The 25766-nt window shown below is 39.0% G+C and overlaps 2 protein-coding genes across 2 annotated transcripts in view; both read right to left on the bottom strand.

Moving 5' to 3' along the window:
• The window catches only part of LOC131226131 (endo-1,3;1,4-beta-D-glucanase-like), a 32406-nt gene extending 19663 nt beyond the window's left edge, over positions 1 to 12743 (bottom strand). The window contains exons 1-2 of the mRNA XM_058221843.1: positions 12554 to 12743; positions 4504 to 4525 (exon numbers count right to left, since the gene is read on the bottom strand). Of these exons, the coding sequence (XP_058077826.1) occupies positions 4504 to 4525; positions 12554 to 12701 (170 nt within the window). The 5' untranslated portion in view covers positions 12702 to 12743. The remainder of the gene's footprint in view (positions 1 to 4503; positions 4526 to 12553) is intronic.
• Positions 12744 to 22973: 10230 nt separating this feature from the next.
• LOC131225008 (MDIS1-interacting receptor like kinase 2-like) lies at positions 22974 to 24798 on the bottom strand. The gene is made up of 3 exons (XM_058220436.1): positions 24204 to 24798; positions 23660 to 23840; positions 22974 to 23607 (listed from the first exon to the last, which is right to left on the bottom strand). Exons 1-3 carry the CDS (start codon positions 24796 to 24798, stop codon positions 22974 to 22976), a joined length of 1410 nt encoding a protein of 469 aa, XP_058076419.1.
• Positions 24799 to 25766: the final 968 nt, after the last annotated feature.

Here is a 25766-nt window from a genome sequence, read left to right as displayed (position 1 = left end):
AGGTCAATATTAAGCATATGTTTTTATAACTATATTTACCATAGGTTTTTAGGATCTTACCATTATCAAGGGAGCTTTTATATGGAAATTCAACATTGCCAATATAATTTATTATGTGCCCTATTATATAACCTATAATCATTGTATGACAGTTGATCACCCTTCTATATTGAAATTCAACTCTTTTCATGAATTGCTCGCGAGGTGGCCTTTCAAGTGATGACAGGGTCACTCTTTCTGATTCGCTCCTGGGAATGCACCCTTTTTCCTAGTGGAAATACCACTCTTTCATGAATTGCTGGTGAGTTGGCCTTTTCAAGTGATGACAGGGTCACTCTTTCTGTTTCACTCCTGGGAATGCTCCCTTTTCCTATTCTAGTGCATTTTCTGGCTCAGTAAAATTGGGTGTTAACTTTAGAAAAGAAAAAAAATTATTACATGAAAACATCAGTTTCAGAATGAATAAAAACAAATGGTTGGATCCAATAACATTATTTTTTAGGGTTCCTCGAGTGAGAGTCAAATTCCAAGTTATGAGCTCCTGATTCGAGGTCCTACAAAATGGTGGGCCTGATTCAAGGTCCTACAAAACAGGGGGCCCGATTAATACCATATTTTTATACTATTCAAGGAGTTGCTTCTTCTTATTTTTTTGGATCAATGACAATAATTTAATTGATAAGAAGATGAGAGGAACCTATCAACCATTAAGGCAATGGATAAGAGGTTCCGATACATAGAGAATGGATAGATGCCTTCCTCTGCAAGAGAATTCACTAAGGGTCTGTTTGGATTTGTGGAAAGGAAACACTGTGTCCCATGAAACTAACTTTACACTGTTTGTAAAGCCTTTGTAAGTGGCAAATGAGGTTACCCACTTCCTCATGTTGCTGGTAGGAAAATGGGTTTCTCACTAGTTAAACCTGCATGTGCCACCATCCATCTTCAATCCTCTCACATGTTGCCGCATGAGACACTATAAATCTTCCCTTGTGCCCAACATGTACCACTATGCTACATGTGACAATTTGCCACATGTGCCACAGTCCATTCTCGCTTGCCCCCCACATGCAAAGCATCCCACATGTGCCACAACGTGTGTCTACGTGTTGACGTGCACATATCCCACCATCTAGTTTCAAGCACCTAACAGGGCAAATGTGTCAATGCATCACTTGTGCCACATGTGCCAACATCCAACTTCAAGTGCCACATGTGCCAACGTGCCTTGTATGCTACATGTGCTACCATCCATCCTCAAGCATCCCACATGTGTTACATGTTTTAATCCTGGGCATGTTAGTAACTACCAGGAAAATTTTCCCCATAAAATTTTGTTTTGTCAAATAACAACTTCGGAAATGTGCCCACATTTTCTAGGAAGATCTCGTTGAAAAATGTAGATATTTCCGGACAGTGGGCCCTCTCCCTGGACCATGGGCCTTCTCTCTCTGGACCATGGGTTGTCTCTTATTCTCTTGTTATTTTTCTTATTATTTTTTTGATGTTTTCCTATTTTGCCCTTGGTTTCAAGGATATTTTATGTAACTTGGGACGTCACTTGATAATTTAAAAAAAAGATGTTGGTCATCCAGCCCCAGTTAGAGTTTTTTTTTTCTCCCAAAGGCTTTTTTCATCTTTGACATTTTTTTAATTTTTTTTAATTTTTATTTTTACACATGCACACACACCGCCACACACTCACGCCATGGTGGGATTTCACCAACTATGGGTACTCGAACCCTCAACCAGGTTTTGAAACTCCTACCACTGGAGTAAGAGTAAGGACCCAAATAAGCAAGCAATTTGAGCATAAGCTTGGTTGTTGAGTGCTCTGCCTCCCTTGTTGATCTCCCTCTCTCTCCTCTTTCTTCTTTTCTCTTCTTTTTTTTCTTCTCAGATTTTTCTCGGTCTGAGAATCATTGCAACCTAGTCAGCGATTGAAAGTGATTAACAGGGGATCTAGTGGCAGTTTCTAGTCTAGCGATTGAAAGATTTGCTAGATATTTTCGTTTGGACTTTTTTTAGTTCTTTCCATCCTGATTTACAGCGATTCTTTTGTGGCCAACAATCAAGCATTTAAGACTTGTTTTCCTTTTTGAAGATTATCAAGATTTGTTGATATTTAATGACTTGAGCCATATGATCCCCTTCTCCTTTCTGGTGGTTTGGTTTGAAGCTATGAGGATTGGAGCCCTCTTTTCAAACAAAATTCTTTGGGTCTTCTTTTAGACTGCCACAAGCTATAGCTGGTTATAGTAGTTCTTATTTTCTTTTTTTTCTTTTTTTTTGGGGTATCAGTTGGAGTGAAATCTTGATATTTAGTACTCCTTTTTTTTTTTTTTTTTTTTTAAAAGGTTAAAATATGGCTTCATCACTAATATCTAAGATAGTTGATCCCATAAACTCCAAGATGGAGACGTTGATTGTTCATTATGAGAATCTTGAGTTGCAGATTATAACTCCTAAACTTTACGTCCAGCAATTATCTTCAATGGTAAAAAACTGTTAAGATGATTGTTGGAGGAAAACAGAAGTTGAGATATATCGATGGCAGTATATCAGAACCTCCTATGATTGATCCTAATATGGGGAGTGAAATCAAACAACTTGTTAGTTATGTCTTGGCTCCTGAATTCTAGGGAACCAAAAGTTTTAACTTTTCATTTGTCCATTGCGCATGAGATTTAATTGACTACTTACGAATTATATGTTGATCAGAATAATATAATCCGCATTTACAATATTTATCAAGGGATTAGTCATTTGAGATGAGGAGAGATTAGTGTCTAATTATTAAAGCAAGATGCATGCTTTGTGGCAGGAATTGTCTTTCCTGGATGATCTTCAATTTGTTTGCTCTACAGATACAAAGGCATTAAAAGAAGTGTTGAGAAGGAAATGGCATTTGAAATGTTGGCATGTTTAAATCCTAAGTTTGGGCATGTTCGAGCTAAGATTCCTAATTCTCCTTCTTTACCTTCACTTACCAGTGTATATACCTTGCTTTTACTAGATGACAAACGTTGAATAGCTTGGACCAACTGCGGTTGAGAAATCTGGCCTATTGACAGGATTCAGAAATTTTGATGCATGTATATTAATGCTGGCTGAGGTCATGGTTGTAGTATTGGTTGTGATCGTGGTATGGATAGTCAGTGCACACTCACTGTAGTAGATACAGACATATTGTTGATAATTGTTGGGTCTTTCAGGCTAAGTCTAACAAAAAGCAAGTGGGGAAACAAGGTTTCCTTTACCACAATTTTCTGGAGATAAGGTTTCCTAAGAAACAATATTTCCTCTTTCATGCTTTTCACAATCTAGACAGGCCTTAAGGAGTTCACCCCCTAGACACCTACCTCAAGGAAATTTTCTAACAACCAACCATATCTTTAATCTCATTTAGAATAGACAGGCCTTTCCAGAGAACAGGATATTACTACAAACTAGTGACACGAGAAGTTCGTCTTCAAGTTTATTTCCACCATAATGGGGCCATTTAGAGAATTGAAGAAAAGTTGTAGTTCTTCGTTATAGCCCGATGCAGTCCTTCGTTATAGCCCTCAATTCTATAGAATTGGATTCACCAATTCGAAAGGGTTAGGAAAACAAGCTACACCAACCCAACAAGCTTCTTCTCTAATGACACACCCCCAACTACCAAGCCACCAAGATTCCCCCTTGAACTTCCATATTCAATTTTCACAAGCCTAGGCACCTACAGGTCAATCTTCTCCCAGTGCTTGACATAATTAAAAATGACCAAGTTCCAACCACCACCCAATATTGAGGCATTGGTACCTTAAAAGCTTCAGTACTAGTCGTAACTTATGATGAAGTGTTCAATTCTTTCCTTCAGTACAAATATCAATGACAAGATATTACAAGAAAGCTCACCTACTTCGTTCTTTCCATATTCCCCACATACAAGCTAAAGGGAAACCTCCATACAACTCACCAACTTAATTGGAAGGACCCTACAATCCACCATTTAAAAGATCCAAAATCTACTTTGTAATGACCATGGATGTTGAGTAACTTAAAGAAGAAACCCCCAGAGTTTCCTCACCATTTATAAGTCAAAGGCTTTAGAGAGGTCAGCTTTCTATAGTCAGAAGAAAGGTCTACTTACTTTTCTATAATCAGAAAAAAAAAAGGTCTACTTTCTATAGATAAAATGGAGCAAGAAAACATGTTAATAATCGAAGAGAGCTATATCGAATGTGCTGATTGAAATCACACAAGCGTTTGTGAACACACATGTAGCACAGCTTTACAATAAAAATAAAAAAGACAAATAATATGATTTTAGATCACTTGGTCCACAAACTTGTTTAGTGCAAAAATTTAAATCCCGAAATTTTCACCAAAACACTAACAACTGGACCTATGAACTCTAATATGTATAACCATAAGAGAAATACAAGGAAACGGTGTCTATCATATCATGATACCAGTCATAAAATTAAACAATTAGGTCAAGAACATAGATGGCCATACCTCAAATTCGGTGCTTCATATCCTGTAAAATGTTCAAGTCAAACATGTAAGACATAACTCATAAGTAAGCAGGTGCCGCATATGAAAATGATTACAATGGCAAATATGACAACAATATGATTATAATCTTGGAAGCCATGGCAGCAATAAATAAAATAATAATAATAATAAATAAAATTCAAGAAACAAAAAATCCTTGTGGTGCAGCGATATTGTAGGAAGCAGAAAAGAAGAATTGACAGGGATTAAATCACACACTTTTCACACAATCCCATTAGAAAACATTGATTTTCTGGGTTTTCTCCACTACAAAAGACTCTTCTATAAAACAACCTACTTTTCCTTGCATGATATTCCAAGTCATATGTCATCTACAAAACCATGCATTTCTAGAAAGATCTCCAACCCTGAACTTAGTTTCAAACTCTGATAAATCTCAGCTGCAGTACTGCAAGGCATGATGTAGCATTTACTATAATGCAGTATGGTATTAAGTATTGTAGCGAGTTTTCTAGCACATTATTATTTGTAGAAACTCTATTAAAAACTACTAAAAACACAAAAACTAGACTCGATGCATGCAAATAACTGGCAGCCCCCTGTTTTATTCCCAGACAGGACCCACCATTGTAATGGTACACTTTCAGATTTGCTAGAAACAGGACCCACCATTGTAAAGGTGCACTTTCAACTTTGCTAGAAACTTATGATGTAGGCCCACCTGTCAAGTTGAGGCACCCCATATCATTGGGCATTGTTGCTTTCCTCGTAGTTTCGTGGACCAAATATGGTGCGTCTCCTCCCATCTCACTCTTGAATCTTGAATTGCCTATTTTGATCTTTGTGAAATGATTAATGTGTCATATGTGCTTTAAAAAACACCTCATCAAGTTCTGCCAATCTGTGCACTTTCGATTTTTGCATGCATCACCAAACAGGACCCGCCATTGTAAAGGTGCACTTTCAGCTTTGCTAGAAACTTATGATGTAGGCCCACCCCTCGAGTTGCCATGATCTTTGAGGCACCCCATGTTATCGTGCGTTGTTGTCTTCACCATCCTTCATGGAATAATTCAATGTCGTGCCCTCCATCTCACTCTTGAATCTTGAATTGCCTATTTTGATCTCTGTGGAATGATTAATGTGTTATACATGCTTCAAAATACACCTCATCAAGTTCTGCCAATCTCTCCGTTGATCCATCTGCGATCCACCCATTGACCAAGCGTCTTCATCATCTTTGTTTGTGATGTAATTGTTGGATACTTATTCTAATATGAGTCTTGGATTTGTAATTTCTGAAATTCTTAGGCTCTTCGCTGGACCCGGGCATCTCAAATCTTACACCATATTTGCAGTCACGAATCATGATTCTCCAATCGGTCATCTCGTCTATCATGAGGATGACGGACTAGAACAGTACTGTTGTAATCACCAATATACAATTACATAGTGCTAACATCTCCTCGCGGACGAGGAGCCTCTCCTTGATCTTGTGTAAACAGTGTCAACTTATCCAATCATCTTTAAATCTCTTTGACTTCCCTCCAATTGGTTACATCTCCTTATTAATTACTACAGCATATTTCTTCAGTAGCCATTTATCCATGGGTGGAACTTACTCTGATACCAACTTGATGGAAGGCGGATGGATTTCAGATTGTAGGACAAAGAAAAGAAGAAATTAAATCACATTCCTTTCACACAATTCAATAGAAAAAGATTTATTTCGTAGGATTGTATAAAGTAGCATACTGTAGCGGGTACTGTAGAGCATGTTGTACCGTTACTAGCATGGAAGCGGATTGCATCCGACCCGGCCCGGACAACAATCCGTCCATAGAGTTATCCACACTGTCCATCCTTTTTCTCATAACATTTTACGATACGAGCCCAAAAAGAGGAAGGTCCGACCCTCAAGTGGACCACACCAAATAGTGAGCTTGGGTTGCATTAAATGCACAAACCATTAAATGCAAGAGTCATCTCTGGTGTGGTTCACTTGAGCATTGGAGGTGCCTCATTTTTGGGCTCATACCTTAAAATGACTTGAGAAAATGGATGGATGACGTGGATAAACAGATACATCATGGTGGGTCCCACGGGAGCCCCTATATGGACGGATTATTGTCCGGGCGAGGGTCGGACGCAATCCGCTTCCTACTAGCACACTGTAGTAGTGCTATAGCAGGTACTATAGTGTGTTGTACTGTTACCGTAGGAAGTTATTGCAGTTAATACTGAAGCACACTCCTACTTATAGAATGTCTATTAAAAACTAGTGAACTAATAAAAACCTGCATATTGGCCCCGAACTGACCAAATTGTGGATGGAGCACAACCAAAATTTACACTAAGAAGATAATATTTTTCCCATTGAATTTGGACTGCTCAATGTTTTACTTTTAACCATCCATTTGATGGCAATCATTGGATAGATGAGACTTCTTTTACCAATGTGAATTTACATATATGCTCCAACCACAATGCCCCCCTCCAAAAGTTTTGGAAGGTGCAGACAGCCACACACAGTGCCACATGTGAGGAAGGTGAGTCACCACCATTTTCAAAATGGTGGTGAACTATCATAGGAACCTAGTTAAAAAAGTTGGAAGCAAGCAGAAAAGGTTATAGTCAAACAAGTGAGTCAAATGACGATGACACCAACAAAACGAGGACGAGGATGGAAGTGATGGTGGCTGCAAGTTGCAACAGCCACAACGATGACAACACCAATTCACTATAAATACTTTTTTTCGAAAGATAATTCACTATAAATACATATGCCCACTTCAAACAAAAAGAATTTATAGAGAAAAAAAATCCAAAAGGAAGATATCAAAATCCTACTAATATTATCACAACAGGCAATCAAGCATGTCACACATTCAAATTTCATAGAAAGCATGAGAAACTACAGCGAGAACAAAAACAAGACCGGCAACAACAACAAACACCCTTCTCACAAGACTTGGGCATCGATTCAAGTCAGATCGAGTTAGGGCTGACCGACTCGACCCAGTTTTGAAATAGACCTGACCCGAACTTGACCCAACTCGGTACTGAGTCCAGCATGCCTGACCCGATCTGAGTCCGGGTCTTTCCTAGACTAACCCAGACCGAGTCTGACCCGGTCACAGGTATCGAGTCAGGTTGAGTTAGCAACGATTTGGGTCAGGTGCGGCGGGTATCCACGGGCTGAAATCACAGCTCGGAACCTAGGTGCACCTGGCGAAATTGCAGCCTCTCCATCAACTACACGGGATCTTAGATCTAAAATGTCAAATCTGGGTGTATGCCTTGCTGCAACCCACTACCTCAGAATCAACATTTGGAGGACCCGTATCCCATCTAGATTTGTAAGCATCAGCTTCATCTATGTTTTGTGCAAGAAAAATCCATTTTGATCACGGCACAATCATCTTCTTTGGACCCAACTGTTCTGCAACCATCAGCCCCATCTTCTCTGTGCCCAACTGTAAAACCCATTTACCATTCTTCTTGCATTTGCATCTTCCCACTTGTCCATCGCCAGATCTGTCCTTTCCCCTGGCAGAATCCATCTACAACAATTGTCGCTTCCACGAACCTCGCGTTAACCCAACCATTAGATTTAGTTTTTTTTATTATTATTTTAAGAACCCTACATTACCCCAACCATTAGATTTAGGTTTTTTTAATGTACGAGTCGAGTTTCAGATTGAATCGAGTCAGTACTGAGTCGAATTTCAGGTCGAGTCGAGTTGAGTTATTGGGTGACCCGAACTTGACTCGGTTTGAGTTCAGATTGGACGAAGTCTACTAAGTTTGGATTAACTCATCCACTCTGTTCAGGTCAAGTCGGGTTTGAACGAGTCGGACGAGTCAACTCGTCCCATGCCCAGGTCTACTTCTCACTGCTTAAAGTAGGAAAAAGTGTTTGTACCAAAAAGGGTAGTTGTAAGTAGTGTTCGAGTTGTCAGTATTGCTACAAGTTTCGCTGACTGGAGATAAATATATAATATCTTTATCGCCGATAACCGGAAATGTGAAGAAAAATGATGAAACATGGGGAAAGTGATGGAATTTTTCAGTGAAACTTCAGGGCATGCCTAAATACACATATTTGCAAATTTAGGAAAAAAAGTACAAAAAGAATACATGAAATAATAAGTTTTCATTTCATGGTGCCCAAAAAGCATGCGTTATTGTAAGAAATCACTCGAATTGTAACAAAAATGAGTTCGTATAATACAAATGCAGCTAGCATATAATAATTAAGACATGTAAAAGTTAATGAACTAAAAAAGTATAATCTATATAGTTGTGTACTTGGGGATGGATGGCTTGGATATGGCACTTGTCTGACATACTGACGCATCCATCCAGTTTTCCAATCATTTTATGGTATAAGCCCAAAAAATAGGTACATCCAAATCTCAAGTGGACAACATCATAGGAAACGGTGTTGATTGAACGCCCACCATTAAAAACTTCTTAAGGGCCACAAGTTTTGGATCAAACTGGTCCGTATGACCTAATCAACAAGTTGGATGTCAAATAAACATTACAATGAACCCTGAGATGTTTTTAATGGTGGGACATTCAATCGCTACTATTTCCTGTGGCGTGGTCCACCTGAAATTTATATATGCTTGATGTTTTGGATCAAGATCTAAAATGATCTGAAAAAATGGATGGACGGCGTGGATCAAATAAATACATCAAGATTAGGCCCACACAGCACCAACCACTAGCCATCTGGCTAGTGGCAACGTCACTAGCCAATTCATGTCCTGGCGTAAGGCATGTGTTTTATCATGTTGCCAATAAGGAGGTGGCTACTGGACAGTGTTCCATGGGCCCACCATGATATATGTCAAAATCCACCCCATTCATTCGTTTTAGCATATCATTTTAGTACATGGTCCGAAAAATGAGGTAGATCCAAATGTCAAGTGGACCACACCAAAGGAAACAATAGTGATTGAATCCCACCATTAAAAGTTTCTAAAGTGTCACAAAAAGTTTTCAATTAAGCTGATAATTGTGTTTTCGATTTAATCATGATGAAGCATATCCAATGATCAAGTGGACCACCTGAGACGTTGGATGGCAAAAAAACATTACAATGGCCTTAGGAAGTTTTTAATGGTGGGCATTTAATCACCACTGCTTCCTTTGGTGTGGTCCACCTGAGATGCGGATCTGCCACATTTTTGGGCTCATACCCTAAAATTATCTGGCAAAATATATGAATGGCATTGATAAAATATATCAAATCATGATGGACCCCACAAAGCACTAAGCCACCTACCCTGGAGACCCAAACAAGTTGGATGTGGGAAGTTGATTGCACACCAGGTAAATTATTACGCCGAGTGGACCGAGTCAACTTTGTGGGGCCCACTGTGATTTATATACTTTATCCACTTCGTCCATCCATTTTACCATATAATAATAGGGCTTGATTCCAAAGATGAAGCATATCCAATGATCAAGTGGACCACACCGCAGTGAATAGTATGAATTGAATGTCTATCGTTGAAAATTTCTTAGGGGCCATAAAAGTTTTGGATCCGTGTAATTTTTGTTTTTTTCCTTCGTCAATGACTATGTGATCTTATGGATAGCTTGAATGACAAATAAACATTACTATGGGCCAAGGAAGTTTTCAACCATAGGAATCATTGTCCCCACTGCTTTCTGTGGTGTGGTCCACCCAAGCTTTGGATTTGTCTCATTTTTTGGCTCATGACCTAAAATGATCTCTCCAAATGGATGGACCATGTGGATATAACACATACATCATGGTGGGGTCCAATGAACTTGGTGACATCCACGCCATCGAGGTCGCACGCTCCAAACCAACACACGTAACACCTAATCCACTTCCGCTCCCTGTAAAAGGGTTTCAAAACCCTAAACTCCTGAAAAGCACTCTCCAGAAAAAAGCCTGTAGAAGAGGTTCCAGAAGGGAACCCTAAAATGCCGAAAAATCTCAAAAATTTCCTGAGATTTCGCATATTCTTCGCTAAAATCATCATTTGATTTGAAATTTGTGATCTATTTGAAGAAAAACAAAATATAAATTAGAGATTTTTAGACACTTAGTTAAGAAAGGCACACTAATAAATCGATTGGCCCACTGTTACTTCCGATCAATGATCCTATTCCACAAGTACTAAAAGTTTCTTTTTCCCCATTTTTTCTGATTTTTTTTTTTTTTTTTGGGTATTTACGTAGCCCCTGATATTATCGTCGAAAAGGAGTTGTTAGCTACAGTTATCCCTTGACAGGGCCGCGATTTTTGGCCGACAACTGTATTTTACATGAAAAATCGATAAAATCGCCAAATATTCGCCGATATTAGGAAGAGAAACGAAAAAAGTGAGTTTTGGGGTCGCAACTCCGGTGACACCGGTAATATCGGCGATATTATCGATTTTTCGCCGATAATATGAACACTGGTTGTAAGCACAAAATGACAAATATCCAAAATTCCACCATCAAACAACATGTAGACAAAAGCCCATATATTGCATGAATGAAAAATAAAAAGACCATTAATATGGAAAAGGACAATTAGAGCAAAGCCCACAAGAACCTGGATATGGTAGAGCACTCTCTACAGTAAACTCGCAGGGTGATCTGAATCAAACGAAGCCTTACATTTAGCGATAACTATCATAGATGGCCTACTTATCAAAAATGAAAAATCAGACATGCCGGACGAATCGTATTGATCAGATTTCTTTACTTTCGAGCAATGAGGCCACTGATCAGATGTCTAGCATCATCTGATGGATGCAAATTTTGAATAAATTGCGATCCACAATACAGGAAATTAGATGGCTGAACTTGATCGATAGTTTCAATACTTCATCCTGCAGCATGTACTGCAGAGAGATGGTTCTATGATATTCCAATTCATCCACCTCACTGTATCATCTTCCAATAAATTATTTTTTTTTTTTTTTAAAAGCCCACCAATATTGCCACAAACAAAGATCAAATACTCTCATGCCAAGCATAAAAAATTGAAAAGAAAAGAAAATAAAAGAAAAGAAAAACCCACAGCCACATGTGAAACCCACTTAAAGAAGAAACCCAAACAAAAAAAAACAGCATACTACATCAAAGAAAATTAAAAATAAAAATACAAAATCAAAAGAAAAAAATAGAAAGCCACCAATATTTCCACAAACCAAAGATCAAATGTTCTCATGCCAAGCATCAAAAGTGAGAAACAATCAAAACCCACATGTGAAATCCACTAAAAATATAACACTCAGACGAAGAACAACATACTACATGAAAGAAATTTATTGAAAAAAAAATAAAATCTAAAGAAAAATATATATTAAAAAAACCACCAATATTTCCACAATTCAAGATCAAATACTCTCATGCCATGCATCAAAAGTGAAACAACCAAAAGCCACATGTGAAAAGCCACTTAGGGGTCATCGGTAGCTTGGATTCCGAGGGATTTGTGGGGATTCCAGTTTTTTGGGACTTTAGTAGGAAGGATTTCCGAGGATTTGGATTGCTCCAAAATCCCTCCAAAGAGCCTTTTTGCATTCCCACCTCAAGGCTGATCTGCAAAATCTTGTCGATTCCACATATTTCAAAATCCACCGAATGGATTTTAAATCCACGCCGCCAGACGACACTTAAAAAAATAACACCAAACAGAGTACAGTACACTACATGAAAGAATATTCCAAAAATATATATATATACTAGCAACCCACCAAGTAATCCCAAAACCCAATATCAAACACCCTCAAGTCAAGCATCAAAATTTTTAAAAATAAAAAACACCCACATGTGAAAATATTCCCAGAGAAAAAAACAACAACGAACAGCAAACTACATGAAAGAATCAAAAATACGATCCACATCAATAGAAAACGAAGAAAAAACATCGATATTTCAACAAACCAATATCGAATTCACACATACAAATCATCAAACACATCAAATTCCCAAAACACAAACGAAAAAACAGAACTAAAACTGGTAGAAATCTGCATAGCACGTGAAAGGAGGAGAAATCGGCATGTACCGAAAATATCGGAGAGGAGGAAAACAGCAAGCTTGGAATCGGAAGGACCGGTGATGTAGGCCTTGAGGCCACCGATGTCTTCTACGCACCCCTGTCCGCATGTAGGGTTCAACGTTGGAGGATTTTCACAGCACTGAGAGCTTGCCATTTTCCCTGTTACTACGAGAGAGAGAGAGAGAGAGAGAGAGAGAGCGCGCGCGGGAGAACTGACGCGGCGGTGGGTGAGAATTTATATAGGCAACGTCGATGTTGTAGACCGCGGACTACTGAAGTATGTCCATCCTCCGCTAATTGGGAGCGGATTGCATGTGACCCGGGGCACCGAGATATTCATGTGCCCGGGGCTGTGTGGGGTCCAAAGAGATGTTGGTGATAAATCCATTCCGTCCATCGGTTTTTAAAGACCACAAAAGGATAGGATTCTAAAAATTAGGAAGATCGAAAAATCAATTAGGCCATACCACATGAAACAGCGGGGATTGAATGCCTATCAGTGACAGAAGTTTTGTAGGAGGATGATATTTGTTTCTAAAGTTTTTCTTAGTGGTAATAATCCCATGAACAGTTTGGATGGCATATAAATATGTTCAGCTCTTGAAATGGTTTCAACGGTGGATGTTTCGTTTCCCACTATTTCCTTGGTGTAGCTCACAAGAGTATTTGATCTGCCTGAGTTTTTTTAATATTGTTCTTTCATAGTCTTTCAAAACAGATAAACGGAGTGGATTCATCACATAAATCTCTTTGGGCCCTATTTGCTCCGGGCACAAGCATACTCCTATGACCCAAGTACAAGATATTCCTATGCCGGGTGGAGATATCCATGCCAAACAATAAAAATAATAATAATAATTAAAAACACGTGGCATACCACACGAAATAATGGGGGTTGAACCACCGGATAATATTTCTACAGTTTATCTGAGTTGTAATAACCCCATCAACAGTTTGAATGGCATATAAACATCTTGTTAAGATCCAATAAAGTATTAGTGGACGGTTATAAAAGATAGTTTCATGATAATATTTGTTACTACAGTTTATTTGAATAATAATAATAATTTTATGAACGGTTTGAATGGCTTATAAATATTATGTTCAGCTTCGGGAAGATTTCAAAGTTTAAGTGGGCCACACCACAGAAACTAGTGGATGATTACGCCTACTGCTGAAACCTTCGTTAGTTCTGCCATGATGTTCTTAGCTTGTTTATAAGGTCACATGTCCTTGGATGATGCGAAAAGGCAAATATAAGTTTGATCCATTACTTATGTGGCTTGTTTCCAATGGTAGTCGTTTAATACCCTCAGTTTTAAATGGTGTGGTCTGATCAAGCTTTGGATATGTCTCATTTTTGGGCTCATCGCCTAAAATGACCTTGCAAAATAAATGAACAGTGTAGATATAACACATACATCATGGTGGAGCTAGATATAATACGTATACCACGATGGGGCTGGCCACATCTACACACATTGAGGTTGGTGGTAAACGCAATGGCTTCCTTTCCTGCTAGACTTGGCTTCGGTAGTTACTCTCATTGGTCGTAAGTGCCTAGTATTGAAGTCGAAGTATTCAGTTGAGTTGTTTGATCGTTTTAAATTGAGATTGCGTTGGTTCTTAGTCCCTTAGTGTTTCAAAAAATTCGATTAGGCATTTTGACCTTTCGTAAAAGAACCTCTTAAAGCGCTTTTTTCAATCTTGACTCTGCAGCCCTGGCCAGGTCGGTCGGGTCTTTCCCTGTTGTTTTGTTCCCACCGTGAGAAAGATGCGCGGAAGAGGTATATCTGGTTGCATTGATGACTTGGTCCTAAGGTAGTTGAGGTTCCAACTTCTGTACAAGGGAGCCTCACCAATCTACGGCCAAAACGTCAGTTATTATCACTCTTGGAAAGATAGGGGCAATGTCAAATGTAGCCGAGCGCGTGAGATGCCCGGGACTAGTCAAGAGCATTTTGCATATGATGATGCTCCAATTTGCTTGTCTCTTTGATTTTCCCCATTGACTACTTCGATGGGAGGCAAGCAAACTCCAATTCTTTGAAGGACCCTAATTAGGGATGGGGGAGCCTACGTGGAGCATAGGAATGGACTTGCCATACAACTGTTGGGATGAGCCCAAGCGAGGTGGTGGCAAGAAATTTCATTAGGTTTTTGCTTTATATGTTAAGGGTCAAATAGTGTATATTAGACCTCAGTTATTACCTGAATTTACGAATATGGTACTGTTTAACAGTTCAATTTAATCGTGTTTGTGATGCAAGGTGTATTTACGAGCTTGGACCGAAATAGGGTGCTTAAAGCATGAATTTAACGCTCTGAAGACACCAAAGGCAAGAGACAGACCCTAGGGGACCAAGATTGATGGATTTAAATGGCAGAGATTTGAGAAAATCATGAAATTGAAGCTCAAGCGGCCTGAAAGACGTCCAGAATGCAAGATCATAAGGTTTCCACCATCCGTTCAGCTCGAAACTTCATACAGGGCCTGAAGATCATAAATTAACCGTACATGTCAAATTTCAAGCCTCAGATCCCTGTGAAAGTGGTCCAATGGTTAGATCAGCCCACCAAATCTCTGATTTGGGGCTCACTTGATACCTGGTATGCTACATGTTTGGTCTCAACCCCTTAAAGGGGGTGGAAAAGCAGATGAATGGAATGGATCTCTCATAAAAACCAATATGGGGCCCACTGATGTGAGTGCATGTGCACAGCACAAGAGCACCCGTAGTGCACCGCGCCAAGGAGCTTGGTCAGCAGGCCATTGACCGAGCTCTCTTCCTCAACTATCTGCGATTCGCAAACAGAGGCTGCGGTCTTTTCTTATGGGCCACCACCACGTTTAACGGTCCGATCCGGACCGTCCATCAGATCTTAAAGGGTCGTATTATCACAGCCTAAGTGACAGATTCCATGAAGCCATCAAAGAAAGATTTTCAATCGTCCAAACGTAAGTCAGACGGCAGAGTGAAAGAGTTTGTGGGCCACAACGAAATCAGTCAAGAACCGTCCATTCCCAATGGATTTTTCGATTTGAATCTAATGGACGGTGTGGATTTAACAAAAAATATTGCTCATGGCCCCCCCAACGTCACAGCGCATTCTTGCGCAGGTTCTGTTGTGAGAGCCCTGTTTCACAATCGGAACTGACGTTCTTGAACATCCGAACCATTCATCTGAAAGGCAGCCAAATCGTTGGATCTGAACCGTTCTTGAACATCCAAACCGTTGATCTGAAAGGACCATCACGGATGACTCTTCTTAACCACCTGAACTGTTCATGTGAAAGGCAGCTAAAAACCATTCATAGGGATGCTGTCTGGTCACAAAAACGCACTTGTGTGCAAAGGTCAGATTCTCTCGTAAGTGACGCACGTGGCATTGTGGTTGCCTAAGTTACTGCCTGCTGTTGCGTAATAGCCGACCTCCTGACAAATATAAAAGAGAGAGGAGAAGAAAGAGAAAATTCATTCGGTAACTGGGAGATTCAAGCCTGGACGTCTGCACAAGAGAATTTAGAAATTTCTGTTTCCTTATTTACTATTTATATATATATATATATAATTATTGAGGTTAGCCTAATCATGTCTATGCTAGGCTAAACCTCTTAGGTAGGGCTAAGAGGTGAGACTTTATAATGCGATGGGAGACTTTTTACTTGTGCCTTTTGTATAGACTGAATTGATGTTGATGTTAGTATAATTAAGGGAATGTTTTCAGTTTTTAATGGTCTGTTGTGACTAAAATTACAATAGGTCTGCGATAGCTTTGATCATGTTCCTTTCCTTTGATGATTATGACGTCAGGAAGTCCTGTTGTTCACCATCGTCTCCTGGGCATGGTCGGATGATGGTACCCTTCCTGACCCTCATATACCTTATGATTGGTTGTTAATTAGTTTATTTCTATTGTTTACTTTGTCTCCTGGGCATGGTTTGGTGATGGAATCCATTCTAATTCATATACCTTTCATCTCTTGAAAACTATATCAAAGAAAGTTCAGTTCGATTTTCATGATTACACTCTTCAACTAGATGAAGATGGAACTCTAAGTCTAGTTAAGTTATTGAGGCAGGCATAAGATCTCCCTGATCTCTACAAGTGGATCCTCTGAATCCCTAATTTCCTTTCTCTGAATTCTCTAAGTTTTAGTCAAATATTTCATCATTATTCCCTCAATTACATTCGATTTAGATTTCATCTTAGTCTAGTTCTAGTTCTATTTAGTTTCAGATTACGTACAGGTTCTAGTCCCTTGGGATTCGACCTCGGTCTCACCGAGTTTATTACTACATCACAACCCTATACTTGGTGAGTGAACATTATACCTCGCCCAGAAAATCACACGATGAAGCCATCTTAACCTTAACGTATGTCCACACTCTAATCGTTTCTAGTTCCTCGAATTCGACGCTCATATCCATGGAGCTCTCTCACCCAAAAAAAAAAATGAAAATAATAAGATTTGGTTTGGCTAGGGCACCTGAGAAATGATTGTCTTAGGAAGATGTTCAGACCTTGTTGACTATGCCTAGATTTCAACACCCTAGGTCGTGGGCTACTACCCCTATTGTCGGTGTTGGAAAAGCTTTATGGGCCCACCAAATGAATGTGTCATATCATCCGTCCATTTTCAAAGCTCATTTTTATTAGAATTTTAGAGATTTCCTGCATGTGGTTAAATTATTTTCTTACGTAACATTAAATTAATCAAATATTGTGCCATTTCATTTTGATTTGGTGTTTTCTTCTTCTTCTTCTTATTATTATTCTTTAAAAATTTTAGACATTTTCTGAAAATAATTAAAAAGCCAATTTATTTTAATTATTTGTCATTACTTTTAGAGGTTTTTCTCTAGGTTGCCTCTACTTTGGCATATGGATGAAAAAATCCATTATTCTTAAATTATTTATCCAAAATCACTTAATAATTTCATCATTAATCCAAAATGGCTCACCTATAAACATGGGTTTAGTATGTTTTGACCTAAATATTTTTCTATTTATCAATTTAACCATCTCCCTTTTACGTGAAAAGACCTTTGCATAAAGTCAGGAAACTTTATATGGTCTACTTTTGTAATATTTGTGACAAATCAAACCAGTCCATTATTTTTTTTTTGTCTCATTTTAGGGGGCATTTGGCACAGGGTATTAGATGGGATTAGGTGGGATAGAATTGCATTTGGTCCCGTACAAATTCTATCAAACATTTCATTTGGGGAGGAAAGGTTGGAGTTATGTTGGATGGAATTGCATTTGGTCCCATGGAATTGCATTTGGTACCATCCCCGATTTCTATGGATTTTGAAATCCCCTATACCAGTGGGCCCCACATTGATGCATATTTTTATCCATGCCATCCATCCACAATCACATAAGCCATCTTCATCGCATTATGATAAGTCAAAGAGACATGACACACAAGCCTTGTTGTCATGCAACTTACTTTCACTATGCTTGTGATAAATCTAAATAGTCTACCATTTTTGTAATCCCATTTAGTGTGTGAGCCTAAAATCCAAGTTGATCCAATGCAAAGGTGGGTTATATTGTAGGAAAATGTTAGACAAGGGTCCTTAATGATCCACTCTTTCTTGGCTTGTGGTACTAATTCTACATCCCATTTGATTGAACACTTGTAACCTCATACACTAAATCAGCTGTAGGATTTAGTCTATGAAGGTTGACCAGATTGTCAAGCCACCAATGTTTGCAGCAATCTGGTGATTTGAAAGGAGAGGGTCGGTCCTTTTGAATGAGATTTTTTTCTTGCCTTTAGGCTGAACAGATTTCAATATTCACGCGATTGCAACTGTCATTCAACAATAAAATAATAGAATGGAAAAAAAAAGAGCCACAAATATTTTATTAATGATTTTTTACAATATTAATACTCATGATTTGCTCGAGAGACGATGATCCATTCGTCGCCCAATGTGAATTGAGCTTCATAATAGAATGGTCGTGATGTATGGGATGGTCAAATGTTCATTATTTGATCGAAAACTAGGCTTCATAGCAAGACAACTGATGGACGGTGAATCTTAGACTATTTGTTTGTTCATTGATAAAAAATTAAACTTCGTAGTGAGATGGTGGGTAGGATAATAGTATGTTCATGGACTTAGTTGGAACTGAGTACATGGCAATGCGATCAAAATTTGACTATTTGTTCATCGTCTAGTGTAAACCAAGCTTCATGGTGAGATGGCCAACGAAATTGCCTAGCTTATAGTAGAAAAACCTCATAGTCTTCTGTCGAAATTAAGGAATTTTTCTTACCATTAGTGGGATGTCATGGATGAAGGGTTCAGGAATGAGCTAATGATAAAAACTAGGGCTTTGTGCCATAAGTAGTGATTGAGAGCTAATTGAAAACAAAACAAGGAAATAAGTGTCTATGGCAGATGGATAGATGAGGTGACATAGAGCTGGGTTTGGTGCCTGGAGCTCTTTGGTGAGTTTTGCTTTTATAGTATTCAGAGAGGCAGTGGTCACACATAAGTTTTCTCAATGTGAGAGATTTGGATAGTTAGCCGTATGAATCTATTTGATTCTCTAGATAAGCGTAGTCCATTATATACCACTGTGTATAAAAGATTGCACACGCCTATTACCATTTCGATCTTACAATGCGTGTTGGAAGTATTGTTGGAGTTTTTACGGACTCTTATGTAGGAAGCTTTATCGGAGACTTGCTTTGATGAGACTCAAACTTTAGAAGGAGTTGCTTTTGACATAACTCTAGTATTTAATAACTGTAGAGAAATATACTTTTGATGGGAAACTTGCTTTGCAGAGAGTTCATTTTTTCGAATTCTATAAATTAATGCTCCTGCATATACATGTCTCTAAGTACTCACTTTAAAGTTCAGCCACACCACATTAGTAGTATGGTTGTACGTGGCGTCCTTCGAACTATTTGATATGGCCTTAATTGATTGGTGGTAAATGGATCTAAATCTCACATGTACCACATGATCGGAAACAATACTGATTGAACGCCCACCATTAAAAACTTCCTGGCACCCACTGTAATGTTTATTTGTCGTTCCACCCGTTGATTAGGTCATGTTAACTTGAAAAGGAAAACACAAATATGAGCTTGATCCAAAACTTTTGTGGCCCCGAGAAAATTTTAGTGGTGGGCATTTAATCACTGCTTTTTCTTATGGTGTAGTCCACCTGATATTTAGATTTTCCTCATTTTTTGGCTCGTGTAATGAAATAATCTGAAAAAATGGATGGACGGTATCCATAAAACACATTCATCATGGTCGGGCTGCATAGCTTTTTCTGGCACCGCAAGTTCTTAGCTTGATGCTCGGGGTCACTACTAAATTCAAGTCCTCCAATACCCAAGCGGGTGCCGAAAAATCTTTGCGGGCCCTATCATGATATATATTTTTTATCCACCTCAGCTTGTTAAGCTCATTTAAGGGCATAAGCCTAGAAATGAGGTAAATCTAAATCTCAAGTGGACCACATCATTGGAAACATCGGTAATTGAACGCCCACCATTAAAAACTTCATATGCCCACTATGATGTTTATTTTCTATCTAACATATTGATTAAGAAAAACACAAAAATCAGCTTCATTTAAAGTTTTTGTGGCCTCCAAGATGTTTTTAATGGTCCTCATTCAATCACCACTGTTTCTATACTGTGGTCCAACTGAGCTTGAATCTGCCTCATTTTTATTTTTTATTTTTTTGCCTCAAAACACATCCATATGGCAGATACAGCACCAATGTCGGTGCTAGTGGGGTAAGTACAGAATCGGCGTCCATGCGCATGGATGGTTGGAACTATTAAAGAGATGGGTCCCGCCATGGCTGGCTATAGGTAAAAGTATGATTCAATTTATGGACAGATTAAATCGTGTAACCCTCAATGGTTTAATTCAATTTTATTTTTGAATGGTTAGGATTGTTTTTAGTGAGCCCATGTACTTGGCTCATTGAATGGTTTGGATTCATTTCCATTTTTGAATGGTTAGGCAGAGGGAGGCCACTGTCCATAGAGTGTCCTTAGTGGGCCCTACTTCCTGGGAAACGGATTGGCTACTCCCCCCCTGCCACCAGCCCGGAAGCTGGTGGTCGGTGCTCTGTGGGCCCCACCATGATGTATGTGTTTCATCCACTCCGTTCATCCATTTTTACCAATCATTGTAGGGCTTGATATGCACCATTAAAATCCTCCTAAGGCCCGTTGTACTGTTTATTTCACATCCAATATGTTGATTAGGTGTGGTCCTTGCTCTTGCTCCGGTGGTAGACTCTTAGGAGTTTCAACACCTGGTCAAAGGTAAGAAAGAGTTATAGAGTCCCAGATGAAGGGAAAAAACAAAGATCAGCTTGATCCAAAACTTGTATGGCCTCTGAAAAGTTTTCAATGGTCCACGTTCATTCAACACTGTTTCCTGTAATGTGGTCCACTTGATATTAGGATATACTTTATTTTTGGTCTCATACTATAAAATGATCTAGAAAAATAGATGGACGGCATGTATTAAATATATACATCATGGTGGGGCCCACAAAGCACCGACCACCAGCCATTGGCTGATGGCAGGGGAGTAGCCAATCCGTTTCCTACTTCTTGAAGCGGCCCCGCGTGACCTGCATGACCCACTGGCTAACCGCAGTTACAGCCCAGTGACCCGAGGACTACACGATTTTGTAAGCGAACAAGATAAGGCAAAAGACAAACTCACCCTCTTAGCATATTTAAAAACACACCCAACGCAATTAATATGGAATTTAGGTTCAGGTCCCTTAAAAGAAAAAACAAACACAAGCCACCTAATATGTAAATAATTGTCAATGGCATACCTTCCCCTTAATTTATTAATATTCTCCGCCCACATGTGAGCACAGCGCCCGACAGCTCAAGCAGGCCCACCATGACACTTTCATGAAAGCGCCCCTACTATCAGGTGTGTCGCCCCTTTAAACCTAAGGCCCAAAACTCAACTCTATCACAATTCAGGTTGACCACACAATTGAAAATAATGTACTATGCAATGCTCGCGATCTAATCACAAATCACAAAATTTAATTACGGTTCTACAATCTCGTAATATTAAATTTGATGAATTATAAGAGTGTGTTGGAAATTTATGAAATTCATTGAATATTTGGAACTAAATTTGTTGAATTTTGAAACCAAATTTATTGAATAATAGACTAAAAAAATAATGATGCAATTCAAAAAATGAGTTTGAAAAGGCAGTCCATAATACATATATATTGAACAGGCCTGAATATCTTAAGAACCCATCTTGATTTTCCATAATTCATCATAAAAAGGATATTATTATTGCTTTAAAAAATGAATTTTTATGAGAAATTTCTTCATAAATTCTAAATTTACCATTCTTTAGTTCCTGTCCAACAAGGTTATCGAAGTACTCTTATATATTATTTTTATTTAAAAAGTAATAAAGTTTGAAAATTTCAGGGCAATGTGACTTCCAACTTATTCTACACATGCACCCACTATGATAATTACACGAACTAAAAATCTTTCTAATGTAATCATCAAATGGGTTACAAGTGAATTTTGATGTTTTAAAGTGTGTATATGATTTTTATGATGCGGCCTACTATACATTTTGATTGATCAATTTTTTTACTACTCTAAACATCATGTCGCAAGGCTACATCTATTAGATCGGTTAGATATCATAAAAATACCATAAGGGCCCATAATTCTTGACTTTTCCACTTTTAAAAGAAAAAAGATATAAGGTGGGCATTATGAACTAGAGGTGGGCACGGGACGACTCGATCCGGCTTACTCGACTCGTCCGCTCGTTCCAATCTGACTTGACCTAATCTAAATGGGTGAGTCGGTCCGAACCGAATAAGCTTCGTCCAATCTGAACTCAAACCGAGTCGAGTTCGAGTTACCCAGTAACTTGACCTGAAACTCGATCTGGTTAGACTTGATTTGATCCAAAACCCGGCTTGATCCGACTCTCTAACCCTACCCCGACCCGATCCCAACCTCTCTCTCTCTCTCTCTCTCTCTCTCTCTCTCTCTCTCTCTCCCTCATCCTCCTCTTCCAAGCCTGGCAATCACCCTCCTCCTCTTCTCTCTCCTCTTCACTCCCTCCCTCCCTCATCTCTTAATCTGACTCAGCGCCAACTCGACCTGACTCGGTACTTCTGACCGGATCGGACTCGGTCTAGATCAGTCCAGGCCAGACCGAACTTGGATCGAGTTAGGCATGTTGGACTCGACATTGAGTCGGATCGAGTTCGGGTCAGGCCTAAATTGTCACTTCAGCAACAATATATAACTAATGCACAAACTTTAGAGTATATAATTGCCAATAAAAAAAAAAGCTTAAGAAAATAAAAACCAATCACTAATTGAACTATTAAAGCACGGAGAATGAACTAGCAACTAACTAGGAGCGATGTACCCATAAGTGCCTGTGAGCATGGTCCAATTAGATGAATCGGGTATCAGTAATCGTGCAGTGCCAAAATCAGAGACACTAGCCTCAAGTTTCAAATTCAACATAACATTGTTGCTTGATAGGTCTCGATGGACAATGGGCAGGGTACAATCATGGTGCATATAAGATAGAGCATTGGCCACACCTTTAATAACCTTCACTCTTAGAGTCCAATCCAACTGTGCAGCTCCTTTATCATTGCTTAGGATACTTGCCAAGCTTCCCTTTTTCATATACTCATACACTAGAAATGAGCATCGAGCATGGTAACAGAAGCCATAAATCTTCACAATATTGCGATGGTGGACTTCTGTTAATGTTCGTATCTCATTTCTAAAACTTCTTTGATCAGATTGATCACCACCTTCAAGTGGGTGAAGTTTCTTCACAGCTACTACTTGGCCAGTTGGTAGATTTGCTTTGTAAACTTTTCCATATCCTCCAGTTCCAATGCAGTATTTGTCGTCAAAACCCTCTGTTGCCTCCACGATGTCTTTGAACACAACAATCCCATCATAATTCCATATTGCAAATGGATTTCCGATGCTCCTTTCAAGAACCACATTCTCCATATTTCTTCTTCATTGATAATAAATGGAAGAAAAGTCAACGATTACAAAAAAAAAGAAACAAGGCCACTAAGAGAGTAAGAATAATGAGGATCACAACTCTATGGCCTTTCCCCACATCACCATGACGTATTGAAGAGGCATTGTAAGGTCGCAAACCTTGCACTTTACCACATAGGCCTTTATTTTTTATGAATGCCTCTGCAGGAGCCTTCTGAAAGGCTTTGTTGTTCGGAAGAGGACCTTCCAAAGCATTGTATGAAAAGTCAATAGATTACAAGCTAAACATCCCTTTAAAAGAATGCAGAATGGAGCCTGATAGAATGTTATGGGAGAGGTTTAACTTTTCAAGCCTAATCAATTTCCCGAGTTGTGGTGACATCTCTCCTTTGAGGGAGTTATGACTTAGATCTAGTAAGACCTGTAGGTATACTAGGTTATCAATCTGAAAAGGAATGCTTCCATTCAAAACATTTTTGCTCAATTTCAAATACTGGAGTTTGGAGCAATCCCCTAATTGAGGTGGTATTGGACCACTTAGGTGATTCATTGACAAGTCAAGAACCTCCAAATTGGATAGTTTTCCAAACTCTTGTGGTAGCTAACCAGAAAGTTGGTTATCATTTAAATTCAAGTTGAGCAAAGAAGTCAACTTCCCAAATTCCTTTGGAATCTCTCCTACTAGATGGTTCGAAGAAAGACCAAGCACTCGTAGCTCTGTAAGTTTCCCAATCTCAGGAGGAATTCTGCCAGTGATCATGTTCCCAGAGATTTGTAGCTTTGTCAAGTTTCGGCATTCACCCCAGTTTGGTGAGAGTTCCCCAAACAAAATGTTGTTGCTGACATCCATGAATGTAAGATGTGGATATACACCAAAGGCTTCCGATACATTTGCAAAAAGTCGGTTGCCATTGAGTCGCACTCTTGTTAAGCTAGTGCAGTTTCTGAGGCTTCTGGGGATCTCACCAGTGAAATGGTTGTTTACTACAGAGAATGCTTCAAGAGATCCACCATGGCATAACTGAGGTAAATAGCCAGAGAAGTTGTTGTCACTCAAGTAGAGTTTAGAAAGATTTGTCATGTTTTTCATTTCTTGATGCAAGTAACCAGATAATTGACACTCATAAAGGGACAAAAAAGTAATCTTGGTCAAATTTCCTAAAGTCGAAGGGATAGAACCTGTTAGAAGGTTACTAGTCATGTCTAGTTCCTTAAGATTAAGCAGATTCCCTATTTCAGGTGGAATTGAACCAGAAACTTGATTGTCATTGAGAAACAAAATTGTAAGTTTGCTCAAATTACCTAAAGTTTGAGGGATCAAACCATTTAGATTGTTTTGGTACAACGATATCCCAACTAGATCTTGTAGATACCCGATTTGTGGAGGAATGGAGCCCGAGATTTGATTTCGGCTCACACGCAAGATCTCAAGTTTTCTTAGATTTCCTAAAGTGGAAGGAATGGAACCATCTAGGTAGTTAATAGATAAGAATAGCTCATTTAAATTGACAAGATTCCCTATTTTCTAGAGGTATCGATCCGCTTATATTATTTGCAGACAGATCGAAGGACTTGAGTTTATAAAGAGTGTTGTATTTTGTTTCAAAATATACATTAAAGTTTGATTTTCAAAATTTTTGGTTTCCCTCCACATTTGAAATTTTTTGTGCTTTTGAGTTGTGGATTTTATCCCACATCGGATTTGACAAAGAAAAACATCTTGTATATACGATAGGCTTTTTGCCTTGGGGCTTGAGCCCCATTAAGGGGGCATGTGAATTTGGTCCTTCAGGGGGGGGGCAAAATAGCTTTAATCTATGCCATTGACCACACACACGCGTGCACCGAGCAGACTCTGAGTCCATGTGCGCGACAGGACGGGATGGACTGGGCTGGGCATGGGCGCGGGTGCGAGTGTACTCACGTGCGTGTGTGTGTGTGTGTATGGGTACTCGTGGGACTTTATTTACGAGAGTGTACTCGCACTTACACCTTTTCATTTTAAACCAGAGAATTGTGTCTGTTCCGATTGGTCGCACCTGTTGGGTTTAAACCTAATGGACCTAACCCTTTTAAAAGGGTGCCTAATGCACCACTTCGGAGTCTATATAAGGGCTTTCGTTCCTGTTTCTAAAGTAACAAAAATCATTTTATTCTCCTCTTCTAAAG

This window comes from Magnolia sinica, chromosome 14 (assembly GCF_029962835.1).
Source record: "Magnolia sinica isolate HGM2019 chromosome 14, MsV1, whole genome shotgun sequence".
Classification (NCBI taxonomy): Eukaryota; Viridiplantae; Streptophyta; class Magnoliopsida; order Magnoliales; family Magnoliaceae; genus Magnolia; species Magnolia sinica.
This window is presented reverse-complemented; position numbering and strand designations above follow the sequence as displayed.